At 42.3% G+C, this 22,555-nt stretch overlaps 1 protein-coding gene across 1 annotated transcript in view; it reads left to right on the plus strand.

The window, feature by feature from the left end:
- The window catches only part of GPR158 (G protein-coupled receptor 158), a 461,568-nt gene that overhangs the window by 242,805 nt on the left and 196,208 nt on the right, over positions 1–22,555 (plus strand). Inside the window, 1 exon segment of the mRNA XM_033932889.1 lies at positions 20,645–20,862. Within this exon segment, the coding sequence (XP_033788780.1) occupies positions 20,645–20,862 (218 nt within the window).

Genomic DNA, 22,555 nt, shown 5'->3' on the forward strand with positions numbered 1-22,555 from the left:
CCACACATGCGCGGAGGTCCTACAGATGTGGCCTCGAGCTTGGGGAAGGGGACATGAGGTTTATATGGGGGCGGGCCTGAGGGCAGAATTGGGCAGGACTGGGTGTCCTCTTTTTTTAAAGAGGAAAATCTGGTAACCCTATTTTTAGCGTGCTACTAGATGTTGGCAGCACTCTACAGAGTCATGAAGGAAACAGTCTCTGCTTGAAAGAGCTTACAATGTAAACAGTCAAAGACAGACAAACAGGATGCCAGGGTGGGGGATACAGTTAGGGGGGATGGTTAATCTGCTGATGTCATCGTATTGCATCCACATATGCTCGGAGGCCATCTACACACGGCCCAGACCCAGGGAAGAAGAAACAAGGTTTGTGTGGTTGTGGGGCAGGGGTGGACCAGGGCAGGGCTGGGGGTGGATCACTTATTATTATTATTATTATGTTCTTGTATACCGCCATACCCAATGAGTTCTAGGCGGTTCACATCAATTAATTAAGATCCGATCTGAACACGGATTTACACGTATTGCATCCACATATGCTCGGAGGCCATCCACACACGGCCCAGACTCAGGAAAGAAGAAACAAGGTTTGTGTGGTTGTGGAGCTGGGGTGGACCAGGGCAGGGCTGGGGGCGGACCACTTATCTGAAAATGAATACATGTTGGTAGCATTTTTCTAGGTCAGAAATTAATTTTTAACTGTTAATAATAAATCCTTATCCATTGGTGAATTTTTCTGAGTATCTGAAATAAGTACAAATACAGACAACTATACATTTTCTTGAGGATCACAACATTTTTGAACTGTCATGTAGGTTATTGTTCTTACAAGTCTCGTAGTAGAGGTCTGCACGGTAACGGGGATCGCGTGAATCCCGTGGGTCCTGCGGGACTCCCACGGGGACCCCCCTTTGGCCCAAGGGACTCCCATGGGGACCCCCTCTAGCCAACAGGACTCCCAAGGGGATGGAAGGCTTTGGAAGCAGGGTTTGTCCATATAATATAATGGACACGTCAGCCTTAGTAAAAGAGGGGGTTTATAAATTAATTATCTGAACAGAAAACAAAAAAAGGGTTCCACCAAAGAGATTCCACAAGGAAAACAGCAGCGCAAACACAAAAGAAACTGTGGAATTGATGATCCTGTCAGAAGTAATTGCTGCTTTTTATGGGGACAGGCATGGATGGAGGTAATTGCTTGTGGGGATGGGTGGGAACGAAGAGGATACTGACGGGGACGGGTGGGGATGGAGAGGATCCTAGCGGGGACGGGCGGGGATGGGTGTTTTATGTCCCCGCGCAACTCTCTAGTCTTTGTGAGAACATGAGTGAGGGGACAACTAAAACAAGAGGTCATTCAGAAAAACTGAGAGGAGACAGATTCATAACGAATGCAAGGAGGTTCTTCTTCACTCAGAGGGTGGTGGACACCTGGAACGCGCTTCCCGGAGAGGTGATAGGACAGAGTACAATTCTGGGGTTCAAAAAGGGACTGGATGATTTCCTGGAAGCAAAGGGAATAACAGGGTACAGATAGAGGTTTACCTTACAGGACATTGAGCGAATAGGGTATGGATATTTTAGGTTAGGTAGGGAACACTTTCAGGTCATGGACCTGGGGGGCCGCCGCGGGAGCGGACTGCCGGGCACGATGGACCCCTGGTCTGACCCGGCAGAGGCAACGCTTATGTTCTTATGTTCTTATGGGTGGGTCCATGGACACAGCCAGCCATGGTCATAAAGGTAACAAAAATGATTAACTCAAAAAGGATAAAGCCTGTGGTTCAGAACTGAAGGATTAAAGTCTTTTTAAATTCAAAGAAGTCTGATTTTTGGTCTGTAGCTGACAGGCCCTACACATAGTTTGCAGTCTCTCCAGTGTTAAATCAAGAACTAGTTTACCTTAGCCAAGTTGTGGTACTTATATGTAGTTCGTGAAGGCACATGCCAAGGATCCATTTCTTACTGTCCTGGGTCTCCTTAACCCCACTCTGGCCTTTTCTTTTATACTTCCTTGCAGCTGCTTTCCTGGCTCCACCCTTCTCATGTCACTTTCCTCTGTGAGGGATATCCAGCAGGTGGAGTAGTAGCGTCCTATAGGCTCCCTCAGTCTTTTATAGTGGCTTACCTAAGAAATTGCTTAATAGGTTGCAGATTTTCCAGAATGCAAGTGCAGGAATTGGTTTGAGATCCTGCCACATGACCTAGATTGGCCATTGATGGAAACAAGATACTGTACTGGATTGATCGTTGATTTGACCCAATATGGCAACTTTTATGTTCTTAAGTTCTTATATCATATATGCAAATATAGATAGGATAGCATTTCCCTATTTTTGTTCTCCTTATACTTCCTGCTTGTCAAATTTGCACTAAGTTTATACTTTTCTGCTTAGCGTTCCAAGTCTTTCATACTATTATACATGGAAGGGCATTCAAACTCTGTAACAGGGTAGACACTCTGGAGGGTGTGCATAACATGCGATGGGATCTTAAACAATGGTCCAGTAATTGGCAACTAAGATTTAATACTTAAAAATGCAGGGTCATGTACTAAGGCTGCAAAAGTCCAATTTAACATATAGTATAGTGGGCAAAGTGCTTCTGTTTATGAAAGAGGACTTGGAGTTGTTTGCATCTGGTGATCTGAAGGTGGCAAAGGAGGTAGAAAAGGCGATGGGTGGTAGAAAAGGATGCTTGGGTGAACAGGGAGAGGAATAGCCAGTAGAAAAAGGAGGTGATAGTGCCGTTGTATAACTCTCTGGTGAGGCCCCATTTGGAATACTGTATGTAATTCTGGAGACCACACCTTCAAAAAGATATAAATAGGACGGAATCAGTCCAGAGGACGTTACAAAATTGGTTAGTGGTCTTTGTCAAAAAGCGTACAGGGACAGATCTAGAGACCTCAATATGTATACTCTGGAAGAAAGGCAGGAGAGAGGGAATATGATACAGATACTTAAAGGTGAGCCTTTTTCAAATGAAGGAAAACTCCAGCATGAGAGGGCAAAGGATGATGTTAAGAGGTGATACGCTCAGGTGTAATCTAAGGAATTACTTGTTTTTAAAGAAAGGGTCAAAGATACATGGCATAGTCTCTCTGTAGAGGTGGTAGAGACCAAAATCGTGTCTGAATTCAAGAAGTCATAGGATAGTGGATGCTGTGAATGGGCAGATTGGATGGGTCATTTGGCCTTCATCTGCCATCATGTTTCTATGTTTATGTTTATAAATGGGAAATCAGATATCCAAGTCAGGATATCTAAATTTCCCCTATAATTGTTGAACAGGATTTGCTAACATAGAACCTACTCTAAAATGGATGGTGAAATGGACAAATATGATGCTATGTGCAACAGGTATGCCATTTTTGACATAAACATCTCTGCTTTTTGGTCCATATGTTGGAGAGGAAAACAGCTGGCACAGAGATGTACAGTACCACAAGCCATTGTGACAGGTCATAGCAGCCATTTTCAAGAGGTGCCGGCAAGAGGCAGGAGCGAGGGGTCTGAGCCCAATGACCTCCCCCCCCCCCCCCCGCTAAACTGCCAGAGAGAGAGGTAGGCCCAGAATGGCCTATGTAGACACTAAGGAGGGGGGAGGACCTGGAAGGGAGTAAGGTGTTGATACAGGCTGGGTTAGGTATGGGTGGGAAGTGAGTCCATTGCTGGGAGACGGATGAGAGGTTCATTTATTTTTATTTTTTTATAAAGGTTATGCAGCTAGCCCAATATTCAGTGGAGGCTGCATAAGCGTTATGTGGCCCCTGATGAATATTGACCAGGTCTGCATAAGGTGGCCAGGCCACCCAGAATTAAACTCTGATATTCAGTGCTGGTGCCCGAACATGGCCTGGAACTGAATATCAGGGCATAATTTAGCCAGTGGCAATCAGCATTTTGAAAAAATTCTAACCGCTGCCAGATGAATATCGAGAAGAAGTTTATGTTTTAGCTATTTAGTTGGCATCCCTATCTTTTCTATAGCCTTTTACATAGCCCCCTCCTCAACTTTGTTGTTGCCAAGTGAGTTGCTAAGATGGTTTACTTTGTTATTTTTCCCAATGCTATCTTCTCTTTTCTGGGGGTAACATCTTGAACCCTTCTGCTTCCATATTCCATCCCCATCCTCAGTTTTAAACATCTAGAAATGTATGACATGAATTTCTCACTTAGAATCCTTTTTTTCCTGCCACAAGTAGTCCGTTATATAACACTTTGCTTCTTCAATATATCACACTAGCCTCCAATGTATCTAAAACCTTCTTGTTGACACCAGGTTTTGAGCCACTTATTGAAGTTGTTTGTATGATGTGATGCATCTCATTCCCTAGGTAGGTAGTATTTCTGAAACATTTATGGTCTGTACCATGGGCTTTGACCCCTTTCCCAACTTCTGGATATTTCTCAGTGCTACAGGGTTGCTGATTTTAGCCAGGCCATTTGTCCCCAAGTGGATTATAACCTTTATTTTACAGTCCTTACTTTTTTTTCTACACTGTTTGTAATTTGTATTCCTGGTAGCCTAGGAGCTCAAAAGGCATTTTAGTTTGTTGGGACTTTTGGACTGAGCATCCTAGAAGTAAGATTTTTCTGTTTTGAGATGTTTTGTCCGTGCTTTGGAGATTTTGTTTGCGCTGAATAATTCTCTTCATCTCTGCCCCACCATAGATTTCATTTCCTGGACATCATAATGTTCCAGTGCAGCAAAGGAATTTTGCAGGGTACACAAGTGGGAGAGTGGATGCCTCTTTGTCAGAAGTTGCTGTCTACCTGAGCCCACTGCAATCCACCTATTCCTGGATTGATTTATTCTCTGTTGGAGAGGAGATAAATTGTCTGTTTGTTGTACAGTATAGTCCAGGAGGTTTGTTTAATTGCTGACAATTCCTGTTCAAGTTGAGTGAACTCTTTTTATATAACAGATAAATGGAGACATATGGGACAAGCGTTAAGCCTCCAGATGTTCTGCCTTAAGTCTAAGGCACCACAGATATTGCACTGAATATTAGCCATGATGGCTGGTTGGTATGAGTTAGAACAATTGCATTATGAAAATGAATATTAAATACCAGGATTATTTGATTGTCACTTAATTGAAGAATATAGACTACTAGCTGATCACCCGGCGTTGCCCGGATATAAATTCCCTTCAGGAACATTCACTTGAGGAATAACATCACACAAATTTTCAGTTTCGGCTTCACCACACCACACCACGGCGGCACTTCCTTATATACTGTTGACTGTGACATCATTCTGACTGTGTGACATCATTCCCCAAGCTTCACACCATTGGTCAAAGCAATATCTGTATTTTTCGATGAGTCTTTACATGTCATCCCCTTCCCACCCCCACAGTATTTTTTTCCCAGATAGCAATTGATATGTATACCAAGTTTGGTTGAAATCTGTCCATGCGTTTCGGAGTTATGCTGGAACATACATACATACATCCGATTTTATATATATATATATATAGCTGATGCCCCGGCGTTGCACGGGTATTTAATTATAGCAATAACACTGTAAATGGATTCAAATAAAGATACTTTATAGTGGTGAATGAAATTAATTTTTACAGCTTAATAAAAAGTACAATATTCAAATTATAATGTGAAATATTTGACAAAATGAATACAATACAACTAACGCAAAACGTGATTATAAACAACAATTTTAGTTTCACCTCCTGGAGCAAGAACATATAAATTCTTGGGTGAACACACCCTTGAGCAAGCAACATAGAGTTGTGGGCCGCGAGACCCCCAGAACATATCACCCCAGGTAGTGAGGGATCTGCATACCAAGTTTCGTTCAAATCGGTCAAGCCGTTTTTGAATTACTGTGAGAATGGCAGCTTTTTACATATTTTCCATTGACATGAATGGGTGAAATCTGATTTTCTGTTTGAAGCTCTGCCCACGTGTGCAGGTGGGCCGCGAGACCCCCAGAACATATCACCCCAGGTAGTGAGGGATCTGCATACCAAGTTTCGTTCAAATCGGTCAAGCCGTTTTTGAATTACAGTGAGAATGGCAGCTTTTTACATTTTTTCCATTGACATGAATGGGTGAAATCTGATTTTCTGTTTGTAGCTCCGCCCACGTGTGCAGGTGGGCCGCGAGACCCCCAGAACATATCACCCCAGGTAGTGAGGGATCTGCATACCAAGTTTCGTTCAAATCGGTCAAGCCGTTTTTGAATTACAGTGAGAATGGCAGCTTTTTACATTTTTTCCATTGACATGAATGGGTGAAATCTGATTTTCTGTTTGTAGCTCTGCCCACGTGTGCAGATGGGCCGCGAGACCCCCAGAACATATCACCCCAGGTAGTGAGGGATCTGCATACCAAGTTTCGTTCAAATCGGGCAAGCCGTTTTTGAATTACAGTGAGAATGGCAGCTTTTTACATTTTTTCCATTGACATGAATGGGTGAAATCTGATTTTCTGTTTGTAGCTCCGCCCATGTGTGCAGGTGGGCCGCGAGACCCCCAGAACATATCACCCCAGGTAGTGAGGGATCTGCATACCAAGTTTCGTTCAAATTGGTCAAGCCGTTTTTGCGACATAGCGGCACATACACACATACATACCTCCGATTTTATATATATATAGATGGCACTTATTTTTGAAGTATATATATATATATATAAAATTTCAAAATGCCCAAATGGACGTCCATGTACTTGAAACATCAAAAACCCGATTCTACAAAGGCAGAAAAGGAATGTCCAACACTGCAGCATGTCTAACTAGTAAGGAGAGCACGTTGTGGGTGTCTTTAGTAAAGGCCCAAAATTAGGATATCCAAACAGCGATTAGCAAATGGGAAGAAATGTCCAAGTTTAAAAAGAAGATTACATTACATTACCTTACCATTTGTATTCCGCCAAAGCCCTTATGAATTCATAGAGGATCACAGTAGATTTGACTACAAATCCAGTTAAACATAATGCAATAATAAAATTATACATGAATAAGCATGCATAATCATGAAGTTCAAGACAAAAATTTCTTAAATAGAAATGTTTTTAAGAGCTTCCTAAAAGCAGTGTAACTAATTGAAAAAGGCCGGACATGCCAAATTAAATGGGACTGATAATAAAAAGATGCCTTACATTGAATAAACAAATTACTTTGTTTTGGGAAGGGAAATTAAAGATAATACTGCATCTTTAAACCATGTCCTGGTTTACCTACTAATAAGGAGGCTAATTCCAGCAGATAAGATGGCCCTTGGTCATAGAGAATATTAAAAATCAACACGCAAAGCTTAAAATGTATCCTTGTGTGTATTGGCAACTAATGTAATTTAATAAAATATGATGTGATACTTAGAAATAAAAACATTTGACCCTACCTGCAGTGTTCTGTACTATCTATAGTCTCATAAGAAACACCTTTGCACATCCCAGGTATACTATATTACAATAGTCTATCATAGCAAATATAACCCCTTCCTGTCCCATTTTACACACATCTTACCTTTTTAGCATCAGTCACGTTACAATTTCACTAATTTAACACATTCACCACATATGCAAATATGGAAATGTGTTCATCACATATTAAAAGATTACACTTATTAAATTTTCATTTATTGGATCCCTGAGGAAGACAGCATTATCAAAAGACGGACTGTGTTGGGTCCATATCTCCCAACCGTTTGGGTCCTAGATATATTTTATGTGGATTATTAATTTGTATATTTTCAAATAAAGCCTGCATCTTGAACATCACCATCTCCACAGGGTTTTTGTTTTCCCCCTCTTTTACAAAGCCACACTAGTGTTTATAGTGCCGGCCATAGCGGTAACAGCTGGGACGCTCATAGGAATTCTATGAGCGTCATAGCTGTTACCGCGTGGGCCAGTGCGGCTTTATAAAGGAGTGGTTGAACTACAATTGCAAACACTGCTGTATCAAAACATTTATGTACTACCCGCAATTTCCTTAAAAGACCAAAGGCTTTCTTACTAACCAATTTAATATGACAAATTATCTAACTGGACTCCTGGAACTCTGGTTTGCATGTCAAAAAACACAATTATTCGGACCTATAGTTAACCATATGTCAGATGTAGCTAGATTCTGGGGACCCAACCAAAGAAACTTAGGCACCCTTTTATCAAGCCACGTTAGGGTTGTTGTTTTTTTTTTTTTTATCACTAGCTGCTGCAGTAAAAGCTCTAACGCTCATAGGAATAAAATAATTTTTTCTTTATTTTCAATTTGTGGGACAAAATCCATTGTTTGACACTATTAAGCACTGCTTTTAACAAGTTCCAATCTAGATTCATATTACCAAAAGGTAACACGATATTAATGTCATCTGCATAGATATAACTAAACACGTTATAATGGTTTACCCAAAGATTGCAACAACAAACAAAGAATCCAGTGAAACTGCAGTGAAATAGCAGGTTGAAAAACAAAGGCAAAAACTGAAGTGGTGATGTATAAGATGCCAAGTCTTTAATAAGTAATCATAAAATATAAATATAATCATAAAACAGTTTGTATCCAAAAGGATTGATGAACCCGGACCCAACACGGTCTGTGTTTCGAAGAAACACTCCTTCCTCAGGGGTCCTATAATGTTTCATATACAAAAAAAACGGTCAGCAACTGAGCCAACTGTAAAAGCTTCTATGCAGTGCAGGACAAACATTTCTGACCATTGCTGAACTGTTGTGGTACCGCGGTATACAAAAATAAAGTTATTATTATTATTATTATATGAAACATTATAGGACCCCTGAGGAAGGAGTTACCTGTCTATAATTTGTTACAACTTGCATTGTTTGTTTTTTTATATTTTTTTATTATTGGAGTCAATATTATATTTCCGTCTGACTTATTCATTGTACCATTTTGCAAATCTTCATTTAACCATTCCGTTATAGCCATTAAAAAGAAAAGTGGACAATTTTGAAGTAACTGAGGTGAACAAGAGTCTAGGGATAGGAAGTAATTTTCTATAATTGAAAAAGAACTGGTTGAAAGACAGAAAACAGAGAGTACATTTAAATGGTCGATATTCTGAATAGAGAAGGATAAATAGTGGGGTTCCCCAGGGGTCAGTACTGGGACCGCTACTTTTTAACATATTTATCAATGATCTAGAGATGGGAATAACTAATAAGCTAATTAAATTTGCTGATGTTGTTCAAAGTTGTTAAATCGCAAGAGGATTGTGAAAAATTGCAAGAGGACCTTGGGAGATTGGAAGACTGGGCATCAAAATGGCAGATGGCACTTAGGCCCGGATTCTATAACCAGTGCCTAAATTTAGGCATCGGTAGGCGCCCACAAAGCCGCTAATCCTAGCCGCCAGTAACAGAATTGCGGCTTTAGGGAGTCCCTGCCACTCAGCTGATTTTGAAGGAGGAAATTCCTCTGCTGCAATCGGCTGAGAGTAGTCACGGCAGGGAACCCCCATACCTGATCTCAATTCAGCTGCCAGAAGGGATGCCCAATCCCTCCTGTAGGCAGTTCCCACGAACATCCCTGACAGGAGGGATACCCAATCCCTTCTGCCGGAAGCCCCCCCAAACATCCCCGACAGGATGGATGTCCAATTCCTCCTGGCAGCAGGCCTCCCCAAACATCCTTGGTAGGAGGGATGCTCAATCCCTCCTGCTGGAACCACCCCACTCACCCCCACCCCATAAGGTTACCACCCCCACGCCGGACTCCCCCAGCCCACCGCTTCTCCACTCCCCATACCCATATCAGCTCACCCCCCAGCCCCCTGGAGCCCCCTACTTTATAATGTTGACTGGCTGGAGGCAGCCTTCCTGCCTCCAGCAAGCTGGCCCACCATTGTATGAATGGCGGGCCTGCCCCTTCCTGGTGCATTATGGGATGCACCGGGGAGAGGCCTTAAGCCATAGTGATCTGGCCAATCAGAATCTTAGGCCACTTCCAGTGCATCCCAGAATGCACTGCAAGAGGGGCTTAAGATTCCGGTTGTCCCAGGTGCCTAAGGCCCCTCCTATCAATTTCTTTTTATAATTCCAAATAATGATTCTCCAGTTAACTCTAGTTTCTTCAAGTCCAAATTTTTTCCAATATCTTTCCAACTTCCTACATTCTCTTTTTAATGCTGCTAATTCTTCTGAGAACCAATTACAGGATTTTTTTTTTCAAGCTGAGTATCTTCTTTAAAGGAACTATTTGGTCCAAGATAGAAGTACTCCTTGAATTCCATGTTCTAATCAGATCAGCACCTGCATGACATTTTGCCAAAACAAATTATGATCTATTTTCCCTTTTAACCAACTATCATAGTTTACTTTACTTTTACACTGTGAGTTTCTTTCCCCCCCCCCCCCCAATTGCTTACAAAATTCAGTATATAATGATCTGACCATATTACCTTATCCCAACTAGTATCCCATAGGAAATATGATCTGATAAATGATTGACAAATTAAAACAAATCCAAGCGATGACACTTTTCATGTGTTATAATAGGATCAGGTTGCTGTAATGCCAAAGAATCTAGAAAACCTAAAAGATCTTTACCATTCAAGTCATGTTTATCTTCAAGATGCAAGTTAATATCACCTAGCAATAAAACATGAGTACTATTAAGTGAGTTATGTGCTATGAATTCATTCAACACTGTTTCTAGTTTCATTCCATTTACCCGGTGGGCAATATGAAACCATACAACATAATGATTCCCAATGTGAATCATATTCAACATCAAATGCCATTATTTCAGTGGAGGAAATAGTAATTCTTTCTTGTAATTCAACTTAAAAAAAACCTTCTATAACATACTACAGCTCTACCACTTTTTTCCCTATCCGTGGTGTACAAGTATAGTACTCCCCTGAAATTCGCAGGGGTTCTTCTTTCCCCCCCCCCCCCTTCTTAGACCTCTACATTTGAAGGGGGAGAGGTTTTAATATTTGGGACCTAAAATATTAAAGCAACAAAAACAAAAAAAAGGTAAAGGCTTAACGGCTTACAATGGCCCCTTATATTTATCAATTACATCCCTTAATTACCCTCTGGTGATTTTCTTTAAGTCCAGGAAAGCTCTCAAATGGTCTGGGACAAGAAAAAATATATTTTGTACCTAAATATTTAATGAGGCATTTACATGGATACTTCAGCTGAAACACAGCACCAATTTCTTTAGCTTCTTGCCTCATTACTAGGAATAGTTTTCTTCTTGCTTGAGTCTCTTTGTTGACATCTGGGAAAATCCATATTCATTGTCCCAAGAAAGGAATTTGTGTTTTACGAAAGTAAATCTTCAGTACTGAATTTAAGTCTTGTTGAAAAATAAAAGAAACAAGTAGTGTCGCTCTCTCTTCAACTGTTGAAGTAGTTGTATCCAATATCGCAGATAAATTTTCCAATTCCATAGTAGTTTGAACTTCGTTCCTTGGCTTTTTCTTTGATGGAGGCAAATAATAAATCTTATTCAATGGGGGAATGGCCTCGGGAGCAAAGTTTAAATTTTGTACTAAGTACTTCCTGAACAGTTCAACAGGATTCTAATGTCTTTGGAAAATTTAAGAAACGCAAATTGAGCCTCCTATTAAAGTTTTCTAGTTGTTCAATTTTCCTATGCACCATCAATTTGTCTTTAATTAAACCATCTACTGCTGATTTCAATGTTGTTATGTCTTCATTTACTACTTTAAATTTAACTTCACTATCAGTTTTCAGATTTTCAACAGTCTTAGAAAGAGAGTCCATCTTCCTTACCAGGTCTGTCATTTCCTGGGCCGACTTCTGTATTGTCCCATCCATTCTTTGAAGCATTCCCCAAACGTCCAGGAGTGTAACCTCCGATGGAGTTGAAGGCAACCCTTGAACTCCCAATGATTTCACTTTCACTGCGGGAGCCTTTCCCACCTGACTCCCACATAAGCATTGCCTCTGCCGAGTCAGACCATAGGTCCATCATGCCCAGCAGTCCGCTCCTGCGGCGGCCCCCCAGGTCAATGACCTGTAGTGATCTACTACTCAAGAGCATTTTGTCTTGTATAGTAACCCTCTAATTGTACCCCTGGATTCCCTTACCCTTTAGGAACTCGTCCAATCCCTTTTTGAAACCCAAAACTGTACTCTGCTCAACTACCCCCTCTGGAAGCGCATTCCAGGTGTCTACCACCCTCTGGGTGAAGAAGAACTTCCTAGCATTTGTTCTATAGAAGACATACCCACAACCACTTCGGTATCAGGATGGCTCTGAGTTTCAGGCAGCGCGACTGCAGGACAAGGAGGAACAATGGGAGCTGAGTGAAACTTCCAGCTCATGCGCAGGTGCTGGGTACCGAGACTCCGACGCTAGTGAGCCTCTCCCTCCAGAATCCAAAGGAGCTCTGGCAGCAAAGTCGAGCAAGGTCTGACGCATAGGTGTTGAGGAGTCCGTTGGTGAGGGTACTGAGCGGACAACTCCTTTTCGTTTAGAATGAGGCATTCCAGAAAATATCTAGCAAATGCTAGAAAAGCAACCGCTCACCCGACTAATATTTGCCAGCCGCCGCCATCTTAGCCACTCCCCCTCCTAATGTAAATTCCTTTAGGCACCTATCTTGGCTCATGACCTATGCTGGAAGAACAAGGAGATGGGTATAAAAAAATGGATGATCACATGACAAAATCCATAGATGGCAGCATCATCGGAGAGCTACCAACCCTGATCAAATGTATCCTAATACCAAACAGTAGGGAAGAAATCCCTATACCTAGGGATGTACCTCCTCGCCCAATCTAAAACCAATAGCAGAGCATCTATAGCCATCGTATCCTAAGGCCAAGATCCTACTCTTACTAGGAAAAACGGACCAGTCCTAACCAGGCTTTGAGTAAAAGGTGGAACCACTGATGGTCCAGGCACAGAGTTCATCCAAAATCCTATTGAAAAGAATAAATGATCTTAGGTTTGGGATGATGGGCTGGTCCAGGAAAGTCTGTCTACTTTCAGAATGAAAAGCCAATTGATAGGTATAGCACTTCTGATCTTGAGCCGCTCTAATGACTTGACCTTGATCCCAATAACAATTCCCATCAAAGGCATCTCATCCTCCAGGGGCCATGTCAAGGGTTTGTGGAGAAGCCCCCAAAAGAGGAAAGAACTGTTTAGAAAATATGGAGTATTCCATAAGCCTTGCTCGTTGTCCACGCACATGTTCAAGGACTGTAAGGCACCCACTAAATGCCCAGTGTGTGACAATGACCAGTGAATCACATCCTGACAAAAGCAGGTCAACCTTACCAAGCAACCTAGTCACAAGGTCAAGCTAAACTACACAAAGGTGCATGGAAAGGCTGTATGGCCATTGTACCAAGCTCTATGCGGTAAAGATACCTTCACAGAAGCAACCAGCAAAAAAAATTGCAATTGTATGAAGTCGTTGATGATCTACGTAACCAATCCTTAGCAAGGACTGAGTTCTTTGACTTGTTTAACATACAAGGACCCACTACCCCTACTACTATGTCACTGCCTGTGCAGGGAAAAGGAATATGGGGAGAAAACAAATGTTATGTTAACTTAGGCACAGATGGCAGTGACACAAGAGATCTACAAGCCCATAGGGAAGAAATCCCTACTCCTGTACACAATCACCCCCATCTATCATCCAATGCAGTGCATCTGCAGCCAGCAGATCCCAAAGCCAAGATCCCACTCACATTGGGAGGATATGAGTAGAGAAAATGGGACGAGCTGATATTCCATAGAAACATAGAAAGATGACGGCAGATAAGGGCTATAGCCCATCAAGTCTGCCCACTCCCTTGACCCATCCCTTTGAGTCAACTGACCCCTTTAATTATACAGCCACTTTACTGACCCGATCCTTCAAGTCTATACCCTAGTGAACCTATTCCTGGACTTGACCCCTGTAGGGATCCCACATAGGTAACCCATTTATTCTTAAAGTCCATGATGCTGCTGGCATTGATCACCTGCACTGGAAGCTTGTTCCACTGCTCAATCACTCTTTCTGTGAAGAAGTACTTCCTGGCGTCTCCACGAAACTTCCCTCCCCTGAGTTTGAGCGGATGCCCTCTTGTGGTTGAGGGTCCTTTGAGAAGAAAGATGTCATCTTCCACCTCGATGGTCCCGTGATGTACTTAAATGTCTCAATCATGTCTCTCCTCTCCCTACATTCTTCAAGAGTGTAGAGCCGCAGTTTGTTCAGTCTTTCCTCATATGAGAAACCCCCGAGCCCTGAGACCATCCTGGTGGCCATCCGCTGAACTGATTCCATTCTGAGCACATCTTTACGGTAATGTGGTCTCCAGAATTGCACACAGTATTCTAGATGAGGTCTGACCATGGCTCTGTACAATGGCATTATGACTTCAGGCTTCCTGTTGACGAAGCTTCTCTTGATGCAACCTATCATCTGCCGTGCCTTAGATGAAGCCTTCTCCACTTGAGTGGCAGATTTCATGTCTGCAGTGATGATCACTCCTAAGTCTCGTTCTGCTGTAGTCCTGGTTAAAGTTTCTCCATTCAAGGTGTAAGCTTTGCATGGATTTCCATACGCTTACCAACTCACTATGGGATCTGCCTCAAATGGACAGGGGCGACCGAATGTGGGTGTTGATAAGACGTGTGTCCTGGCAAAATGGCCACTCCCTCCCCTGCTGGCACCTTGCCTGAACAATCTGCAAGTAAGAAGGTTTATAGTAGGGAGGAACCCGAAAATGGCTCAACCACACTTACAGACCCCATGATCCAGGGCTACTGCTGAGGCGAGTCCAACAGCTGGGTTTTTTTTCACCAACCACCAGAAGCTAGTCTATCTTGACTCACTTCACTGCGGAAAATCCTAAGGAAGGCCAGAGCAAAGATGTAACATTCACCTGAAAAACCCACTTGATTCCCCAGAATGAGTGATGTAGTTACGTTGCTCCAAGACCCACAAGTTCCCATAGGCCATGGGCCAGGACTACTACCGAGAGGCACTCATGTATCACTCTAGCACCCACTTCCCCGGAGTCTCCTTTAACCATGCACTGCTTCCTGGGCCTTGTAAACTGCCTACTAGGCATCCTGTCAGCATAACAGACATCCCACAAATGTTCTGCCGCTCTGATGCTCCATATTCCAGAAACTATTCGATATTCCTGTTATTGCAATCCCGACTTCAATTCAGAAATTGTGGGATACAGGCAGAAAATTACGTACATGAGGAAAGAAAGAGTACCTTCATTGAAACGGACTTTAAGGAGATAACAGCCTAAACTCTCTGCTGTAGAGGCCATTGTTCTGCTGAATGTACAAGTATGTTGGTAAGCCTGTACTTGCACATTAATTTACATCTATGGAATTGGAAAGTGGCTTTTCATGCCCCTTGTCAAGCAAACTGATGTCATCCGTGGTAACTAATTTAAACTCCAGGCTCATGTAAATACATCTTCATCTGTGGCCATCAGCCAATTAAATTACTATATCCATTTTTAAAAAAAGGCAGGGGTTAATTTATTTGCAGTCCCCCAGTAAATTGTTCTTTTTTTGTAAGCTAAGTTACTACCAATATGAATCATGTTTGAGATTCTTCTTCTTTTATAGTTTTTTAATAGATTTCTATGCATTAATGTTACTTATGAGAAATTACTTTCCTCAAAAACAATTTAGAGGTCTGGGCACTTCCTCCAACTTTTTTTTTTTTTTAGACATCTACTACAAAATTTACTTTTAAAAAAAAATATATCTTTCCAAACCTAAACAGAGATCCTCACCGCAAACTCCCTCCTATCCCTGCACATAATCAATTAATGGACAGCCTGTCAGAATACAACATACTTCAAGAACCAAAACCATATGGTGGCCCGAGAACAAAGACCCACTGAATGAAACCATGTAGCCTACCCCGGACCCAACAAGTTGCTGCACACTGCCCCCCCCTTTTTATGCTCAAGCTCATGAGGAAATCAACCAGTGACCAAATTGTTCTCAAAGGAAACAGAAAACTCTCAGGATATAACCATACACAATCAAATAGAATCTCACCTGGATAGTGCTGCCTGCAAAGTCTTATTGCCTAAGGGCCATTAGCTAATGGCCGGGATAAGCCTCTGCCCCATACCCAGTAAAGCCCGTCCTTTCTCCCAACATGCCCTGATACCTTTTGCCACCGCCTGCGTATCCTTTGTGTTCCTTTGGCATCAGTCTTTGGCTAGTTGGCGGTGCTCCTCCTCTGTTATTACTGTCATTTACAATTGCATTAAGTCCTGCCTGTATTATTTCAGCTTCCCCGCCTTACCAAGCCACATGGAAGTCAGAGGGGAGCCAAAACACATTGGCCATGTGGCACAACTGGCATAAAGGCCACATGGCTCGAGTCAGGACTGCTGAAGCAAACAAGCTATGCAATCTGCCCAGAAAACAGCCACCTGCTTTTAACAAGCTGGGACTGCACCATCTTGTGAGGCAAGTAAGTAAAAGTAAGAGGCAAAGAAGGCTGCTTTGGTTCTCAAAAGTAGTAGATGAGAAGGTAAGGAATAAGAGGTTAGCTTTCATAAACTACAAAAGATCGCAGAAAGAGGAAGACAGGCAAAAATATCTGGAAAAGTTACGAGAGGCTAGTCGCGTAGTCAGGAAAACAAAGATGCAAATGGAAGAAAAATTAGCTGACACAGTAAAATGGGGAGACAAGACATTTTTTAGATATATTACTGATAGGAAGAAGTGCAAAATTGGTATTGTGAGACTCAAAGGTGAAGTTTCTGTCCATGATTGGCCCCCCACCTGTTTCACTCTGCCCCTTCCCGTTTTCCCCTCCCAGCCTCCTCCGCATCCCCCCCTCCCCCCCACTGCCCTCCCCGGGCAATGGCATTGGCCCTTTTGTCACCGCTGCTCCTCCTAGATGGAGGGGAGTTTGTCCTTTCGCATGATAAATTGAGCTGTGGTAAAATGTGCTATCTTTTTTTCTGCCTTCTAATACTTGAATTATGTATTTTAAGTCTCTGACATACATGACACTAAGGGCAGTGCTTACTTATAAGATAAGATTGACAGCTTCAGGCACTTCAAAATTCAAAGTTTCAATCAGTTTAGAAGATGCAAATTGGTTTTCAATTTTAATTTCCTAACACTTTTCTGGTTTGTGAATAATTGTACTGAACAATCATACTATACAGGGATCATGAAATGATCAGACCAGGAAACAAATGAAAAGATTTTCAGTTTGCAATATGGTGATTATGCACGTGCATGCGTACGCACGCACACACACACACACACACACACACACACTCCCAACCCAGCAAGTGACCTTTTGAGTGGGAACATTAAAAAAATTGAACTAAATCTAAATCTTTCATAATAGTAATAAAATTAATGACCATACTACAGGTGAAGTTATTAAAATAAACTTTAAAATCCCTCCACGCCACTAACCTAGGGGAGACTAATAATGATTCCATTATAATCTTAGTTAAAGTCTTTAGGGACTGCACATGCTCTCAAGGGAAATGATATAATAATAAAAGATTTAATTATTTTGATGTCCCACAGAGACCATTACATATTCATAACCATTTGGATGGTTAAAAAGAATTGGTTTACTGCAATTTATCCTGGTAAATAAAAATAATCCCTCCGCCTCTAGTATCTACCCTGGATTGTAAAACATGAGAAGCCCAGGAGCACAATTATGAAAAAACTGGCAGGAATTGTATCTAAAAAAACAAGTCTTTCAAAAGCAGAGAATATCTGTTCTTTAACTAACATATCATAAATTAACTTTATTTTGCCATACCCTGAACAGTCTGATGTTTAAAACTGATAGTAATAACCCCATCTCTAGGTTAATGCTTCCCAGTATGCTTTTGGACCTGTTCAGCTGTGTCACTGAAAACAGTCACTATTGCCTGATGCTCAGGTTCCAACTAGAACATGACTATGTTCTCAGCACCCCACAGTAAGAATAGGAAATAGGTCTGGTGTACTTGACATCTGCGATTCTGGTAATTTTGATGTCCTCTTTAGTGTATAGTGCTACCCCTCCTCCTAATTTGCCCTTTCTATCTCGACGAAGTAAGTTGTAACCCGGTTCTATTCTTATGTTCTTTACCACCCCCTCCCCCTGTGCCTTTTTAAAATGCCTCGCCCGCTGTACCTTTTAAAATGCACCCCCTCCCTGCTGTCGTTACCTTTTAAAATGTGCCTTATAGCCTGGTGGTCCAGTAGTATCGGCCGGCAGGAGCGTGCTTTCTGCATTCCTGCTTGGGCCTGCTTGTATCTCTGCTGTGCTTCCGATGGCCCAGCCCTGTGTCTCTCTCTTAGCGCCGGCCACTGTGCTTCCTCCTCACTACGATAACGTCTTTCTGGAGCGGGGACAGCATCCTCTACTCGGTTCACTTCTCTCCACCCAAGCACACCAACAAGACACCCAGCAAGAACGTCCCTCAGCGCCACCATGGCAGCTTCTCTCTCAGAGACAGCGACACCTGTTTGCAGGATGTCAGGCTGCAGGGAGAAATGTGGCAGGAGAACTGCAATGGTGTCTAAGCTCTGAAATTGTTATTAAAATAAAAGACTGCGTTTTTCGATGTAGCCAGTTACAGCATGATGTTGTTTTATTGGAGGGAGTGCATTTGGAAATAATAATCTGATCAATTTCTCTCAAGGAAAGGCAGCAGTGAAGTACCAAACACAATAAAAAATGGTTACTGTAGATGGGCAGACTAGATAGGCCATTTGGCCTTTATCTGCCGTCGTGTTTCAATGTTTCAGTAATGAGACAAAAGCTCCCTCCACTTTCTGACCTGCTATCTCCTTTTGAAAGGGACAATATGCATGCATTTCTTTCTGCTCTTTCTGTGGGTGAAATTTCAATGGAAAGTAAAACACAGAGAACTGAAAATCCAAGTTGTGTGTATTTATTTTCACCCCTGATCTAAACACACCTCCGGGACTGGCTTTTAACAGTGTGGCTAACAGAGCACCTGACTACGGAGTTAATTTTCAAAAAAAGAAAAATGTCCAAAAAAATGGCATAATGGGCAGATAGATTTTTTTCTTGCCAGAGCTTTCAATTCGCTATTTTTGAAACCTATTTTCTAGATGGATCTCCATGCTGTTCATCTGCGGTTTATCCAAATCTCAACATCATGTGTTAGAGGCTTGATGAGGTCGGGAATAGGGTGGGCTTATGACTTGGACATTTTTCTGCCGTAATTGAACATTTAAGTATATGTCCAGGGCATCATGTAGACGTCTAGGGCTAGAACTGTTTTAACGGTGATGGGATAATCGCGCGCCAGACATCAGCGCACCGACAATCGAGCGCTGACAATTCGGTGCAAGACACAAGCGCGCCGCGGGAAAACTTAGTTTTAAAGAGCTCCGACGGGGGAGTGTGGGGTGAACCCCCCACTTTACTGCATATAATTTGCGCTACCATTGGGCGGGAGTGTGGGTGGTGCAACCCCCCACATTATAGAGAAAACGGAACTTTTCCCGAAATAAATCAGAAAAAGATCCGTTTTCTCTATAATGGAGGGTTCCAACCCCCCCAACAGCAGCGCGAACACTATGCAATAAAGTGTGTGTGTGTGTGGGGGGGGGGGGTTTCCACACTCACTTCCTCCTTCGGAGCTCTTTAAAACTAAGTTTACCGCGGCACGCTGGTATCTTGTGCTGAATTGTCTGACCTCCATGGTCTGCATGCTGGTGTCTCGCACATGACTGACTATGAACCGTTTTAACAATGAATTAGTGCTGAAAAGGTGCCCAAACTGAACAGTTGACCACTTGAGTGAAGTAAGCATGGCCCCATGATATTATGGCCAGTCCTATTAGAGCAGCAAGCAGGCTCCTGGAGTAACCTGGTGGCTGGTGTAGTGAACTATAGAGATGGGAACTCAGGCCCATACTCCACTCTAACCACTACACTTATGGTGGAATTTGTAAGCCTTCCAAACCCCATCCTAATCCCACTGTACTCACATATAGCTATCACCTGCAGGCATATGCAATATTTGTGTGGCATACAGTTGGGTACAGTGGGTTTTGGAGGACTCCACATACACTATAAGGGGGTTATGGTAAGATGTGTACCTGGGACCTTTTATGTGAGGTTCACTACAGTGCCCCCTAAGGTGCCCCACTGCACTGCTAGGATATCTGTGTGGCCAGTCAACTTAAAATGCAGGCCCCTCCTAAATCCCAATGGCTTGTTCCGTGCTTTTTGTTTTGGGCATGTGTTGTTGTTTTTTTTCAAATGTGGTTCAAAAAGATAGACACACAGATGACAAACATCCATTTTGGAAAGAACAAAATAGATGTCTTTTAGTTTTGAAAATGGTCATGTTTGGCACTGAATTTTTGTGTGTGTTCTACAGAATGTCTACAACTCAGATTTAGACGTCACATTGAAAATTCCCCCTAAAAGATCCATTCTGTGGATCAATAAAGGGCAGTAGGGTTATTTTGTTCTTTGTTATTTTTAACTCTTAACTTACAGAAATAAATGTGTCCAATGGCTAGGCAAACCTACTCAGGGAATTTCATTAAAGACAAGGTTGTATGAAGAGGAAAGGAGGGCAGGAGGTCGCTGCAAACACGTCTTGCTTTCTCTTGGGTCAAGATGAACAACACCTGTAAATAATTAAAGTGTGATTTATTTTTATTTGATGCTTTCAGAGAATGATGGGGAAACCCATTTATCTGGAGGAAAGCTCTATGAGGAAGCCTATGAGTGTCTGCCCTGCAGGGAAGGATGTTCTTACTGTACAGATGACACACCCTGCTATGCACAAGAGGACACATATCTACGGCTTGCTATCATCTCTTTCCAAGCCTTCTGCATGCTGCTTGACTTCATTAGCATGTTGCTAGTCTACCATTTTCGTAAGGCAAAGGTAAATAAAACAAGTATTTTAAAAGTATTTTTTTACAGGATTTTCATATTGATTTTCACTATGTTATTTACATTTTTTTTTTCCTATTTGAACTATCTCAAGCTCAATGGCAAGCACCCACATTTAACCCTGGGATAAATGTACAGTAACACATGTGGCTTTCATAATGAATGCTCAAAAGTTCAAGGTTGTTCTTAAGACCTGGCTATTTCAGTAGGCTTTTCCTTCTATTCTTTGATCCCCCCCCCCTTGTTTTCTCCATCATTAGTCCTCAAATCTTCCTTTGTTGCTGTTTTCTGGTTACTTAGGGCCAGATTCTATAAATGGCGCCCTAGGGCTAGATTCACTAACCTGCCGATAATGCCCGATCTGTGGCGGGCCGGCTGATCCACAATGGGTCGGTATTTAAATAGGGGTGATTGGAGGTACGCCCCCCTCTGACCACACAGATCACTAATGAATGATCCTGAAGCATGCACAGACCATATTCTTTGCCTGTAGATGGTGTGCGCATGCTTACAAAAGCAGCAATTTTTTTTTCTTTTAACTTCACTTTTGAGCCCGTGGTTTTAACCTGCGGGTTAAAACCACGGGCTTGCATTGCGGGGAAGGGCAGGAGAGTTGGGGCAGAGAACAGATCGGGGCAGAGAGCAGATTGGAGCAGAGAGCAGGAGATCGGGGCAGAGAGCAGGGCGGCAGAAGGCAGAGCAGTCGGAAAGGACCTGAGCGACTGGTCCTCAACAGTCGCTTATTTTTGATAGGTCAACCTAATCGGTGTCCCTAATTTTTTTTAGTGAATCGCTACATTTGAATGCCATTTCCCCTCATTAGCATGCGCAGATCAGAGAATGATCGGGACAGAGGTTGATGAATCAGGTCGGAGGAAAATTGGGTCGCAAAGGGGTTGCTAAGTGGTCAGGACTTGATCGGAGGGCTTAGTGAATCTAGCCCCTAGTTAGGTGCTGTAATTGAGGCCACCTAGCAATGCATAATGAAAATTCACGCCTAATCTAAATTAAATTAGCTTAAATGGCATGGTAATTGACTGCACCATTGAAGTTAATTGAATAATTAGTTAAAAAAAAATTAAGTTAGTTGTGGAATTCTGCATAGCACTTAGCGACGCCTGAGTCGAGGCGCTTTCCAATGCCTAACAATATCTACCTGAAAAGTAGGGGTAGAAAGGCACGTGGGATCTCTTAGGGAGAGGAGGAGATAGTGGATTATGTGATTGGTCATATGATGAAGTTAAGAGGTGATAGGCTCAGGAGTAATCTAAGGAAATGCATTTTTACAAAAAGGGTGGTAGATGCGTGGAACATTACATTACATTACATTACATTACATTACATTAGTGATTTCTATTCCGCTTGTGCCTTGCGGTTCTAAGCGGATTACAAGTTAGAAGACTGGACATTTCCAGTAGCATTGCAGTACATATAATCAAGAATGCGTTAAGTTACAATTGTTGTTCTGGACTTTTCCAGGATAAATTGGTAGTAGATAGTAGATAGTGATAGGTTGTTTAGACGAATAGAGATAATATTGTCCGGATTCTGCTGTTTAGACGAATAGAGATAATACTGTCCGGATTCGGGTGTTGCTGGTGGTGGTGTTAGGGTAGTCATGAGAGCATTTTCTAATACTTTTGTGAGGTTATGATGATGGGAAGTGTTTTTTGAAGAGATGAGTT

This window comes from Geotrypetes seraphini, chromosome 2 (genome assembly GCF_902459505.1).
Source record: "Geotrypetes seraphini chromosome 2, aGeoSer1.1, whole genome shotgun sequence".
NCBI lineage: Eukaryota > Metazoa > Chordata > Amphibia > Gymnophiona > Dermophiidae > Geotrypetes > Geotrypetes seraphini.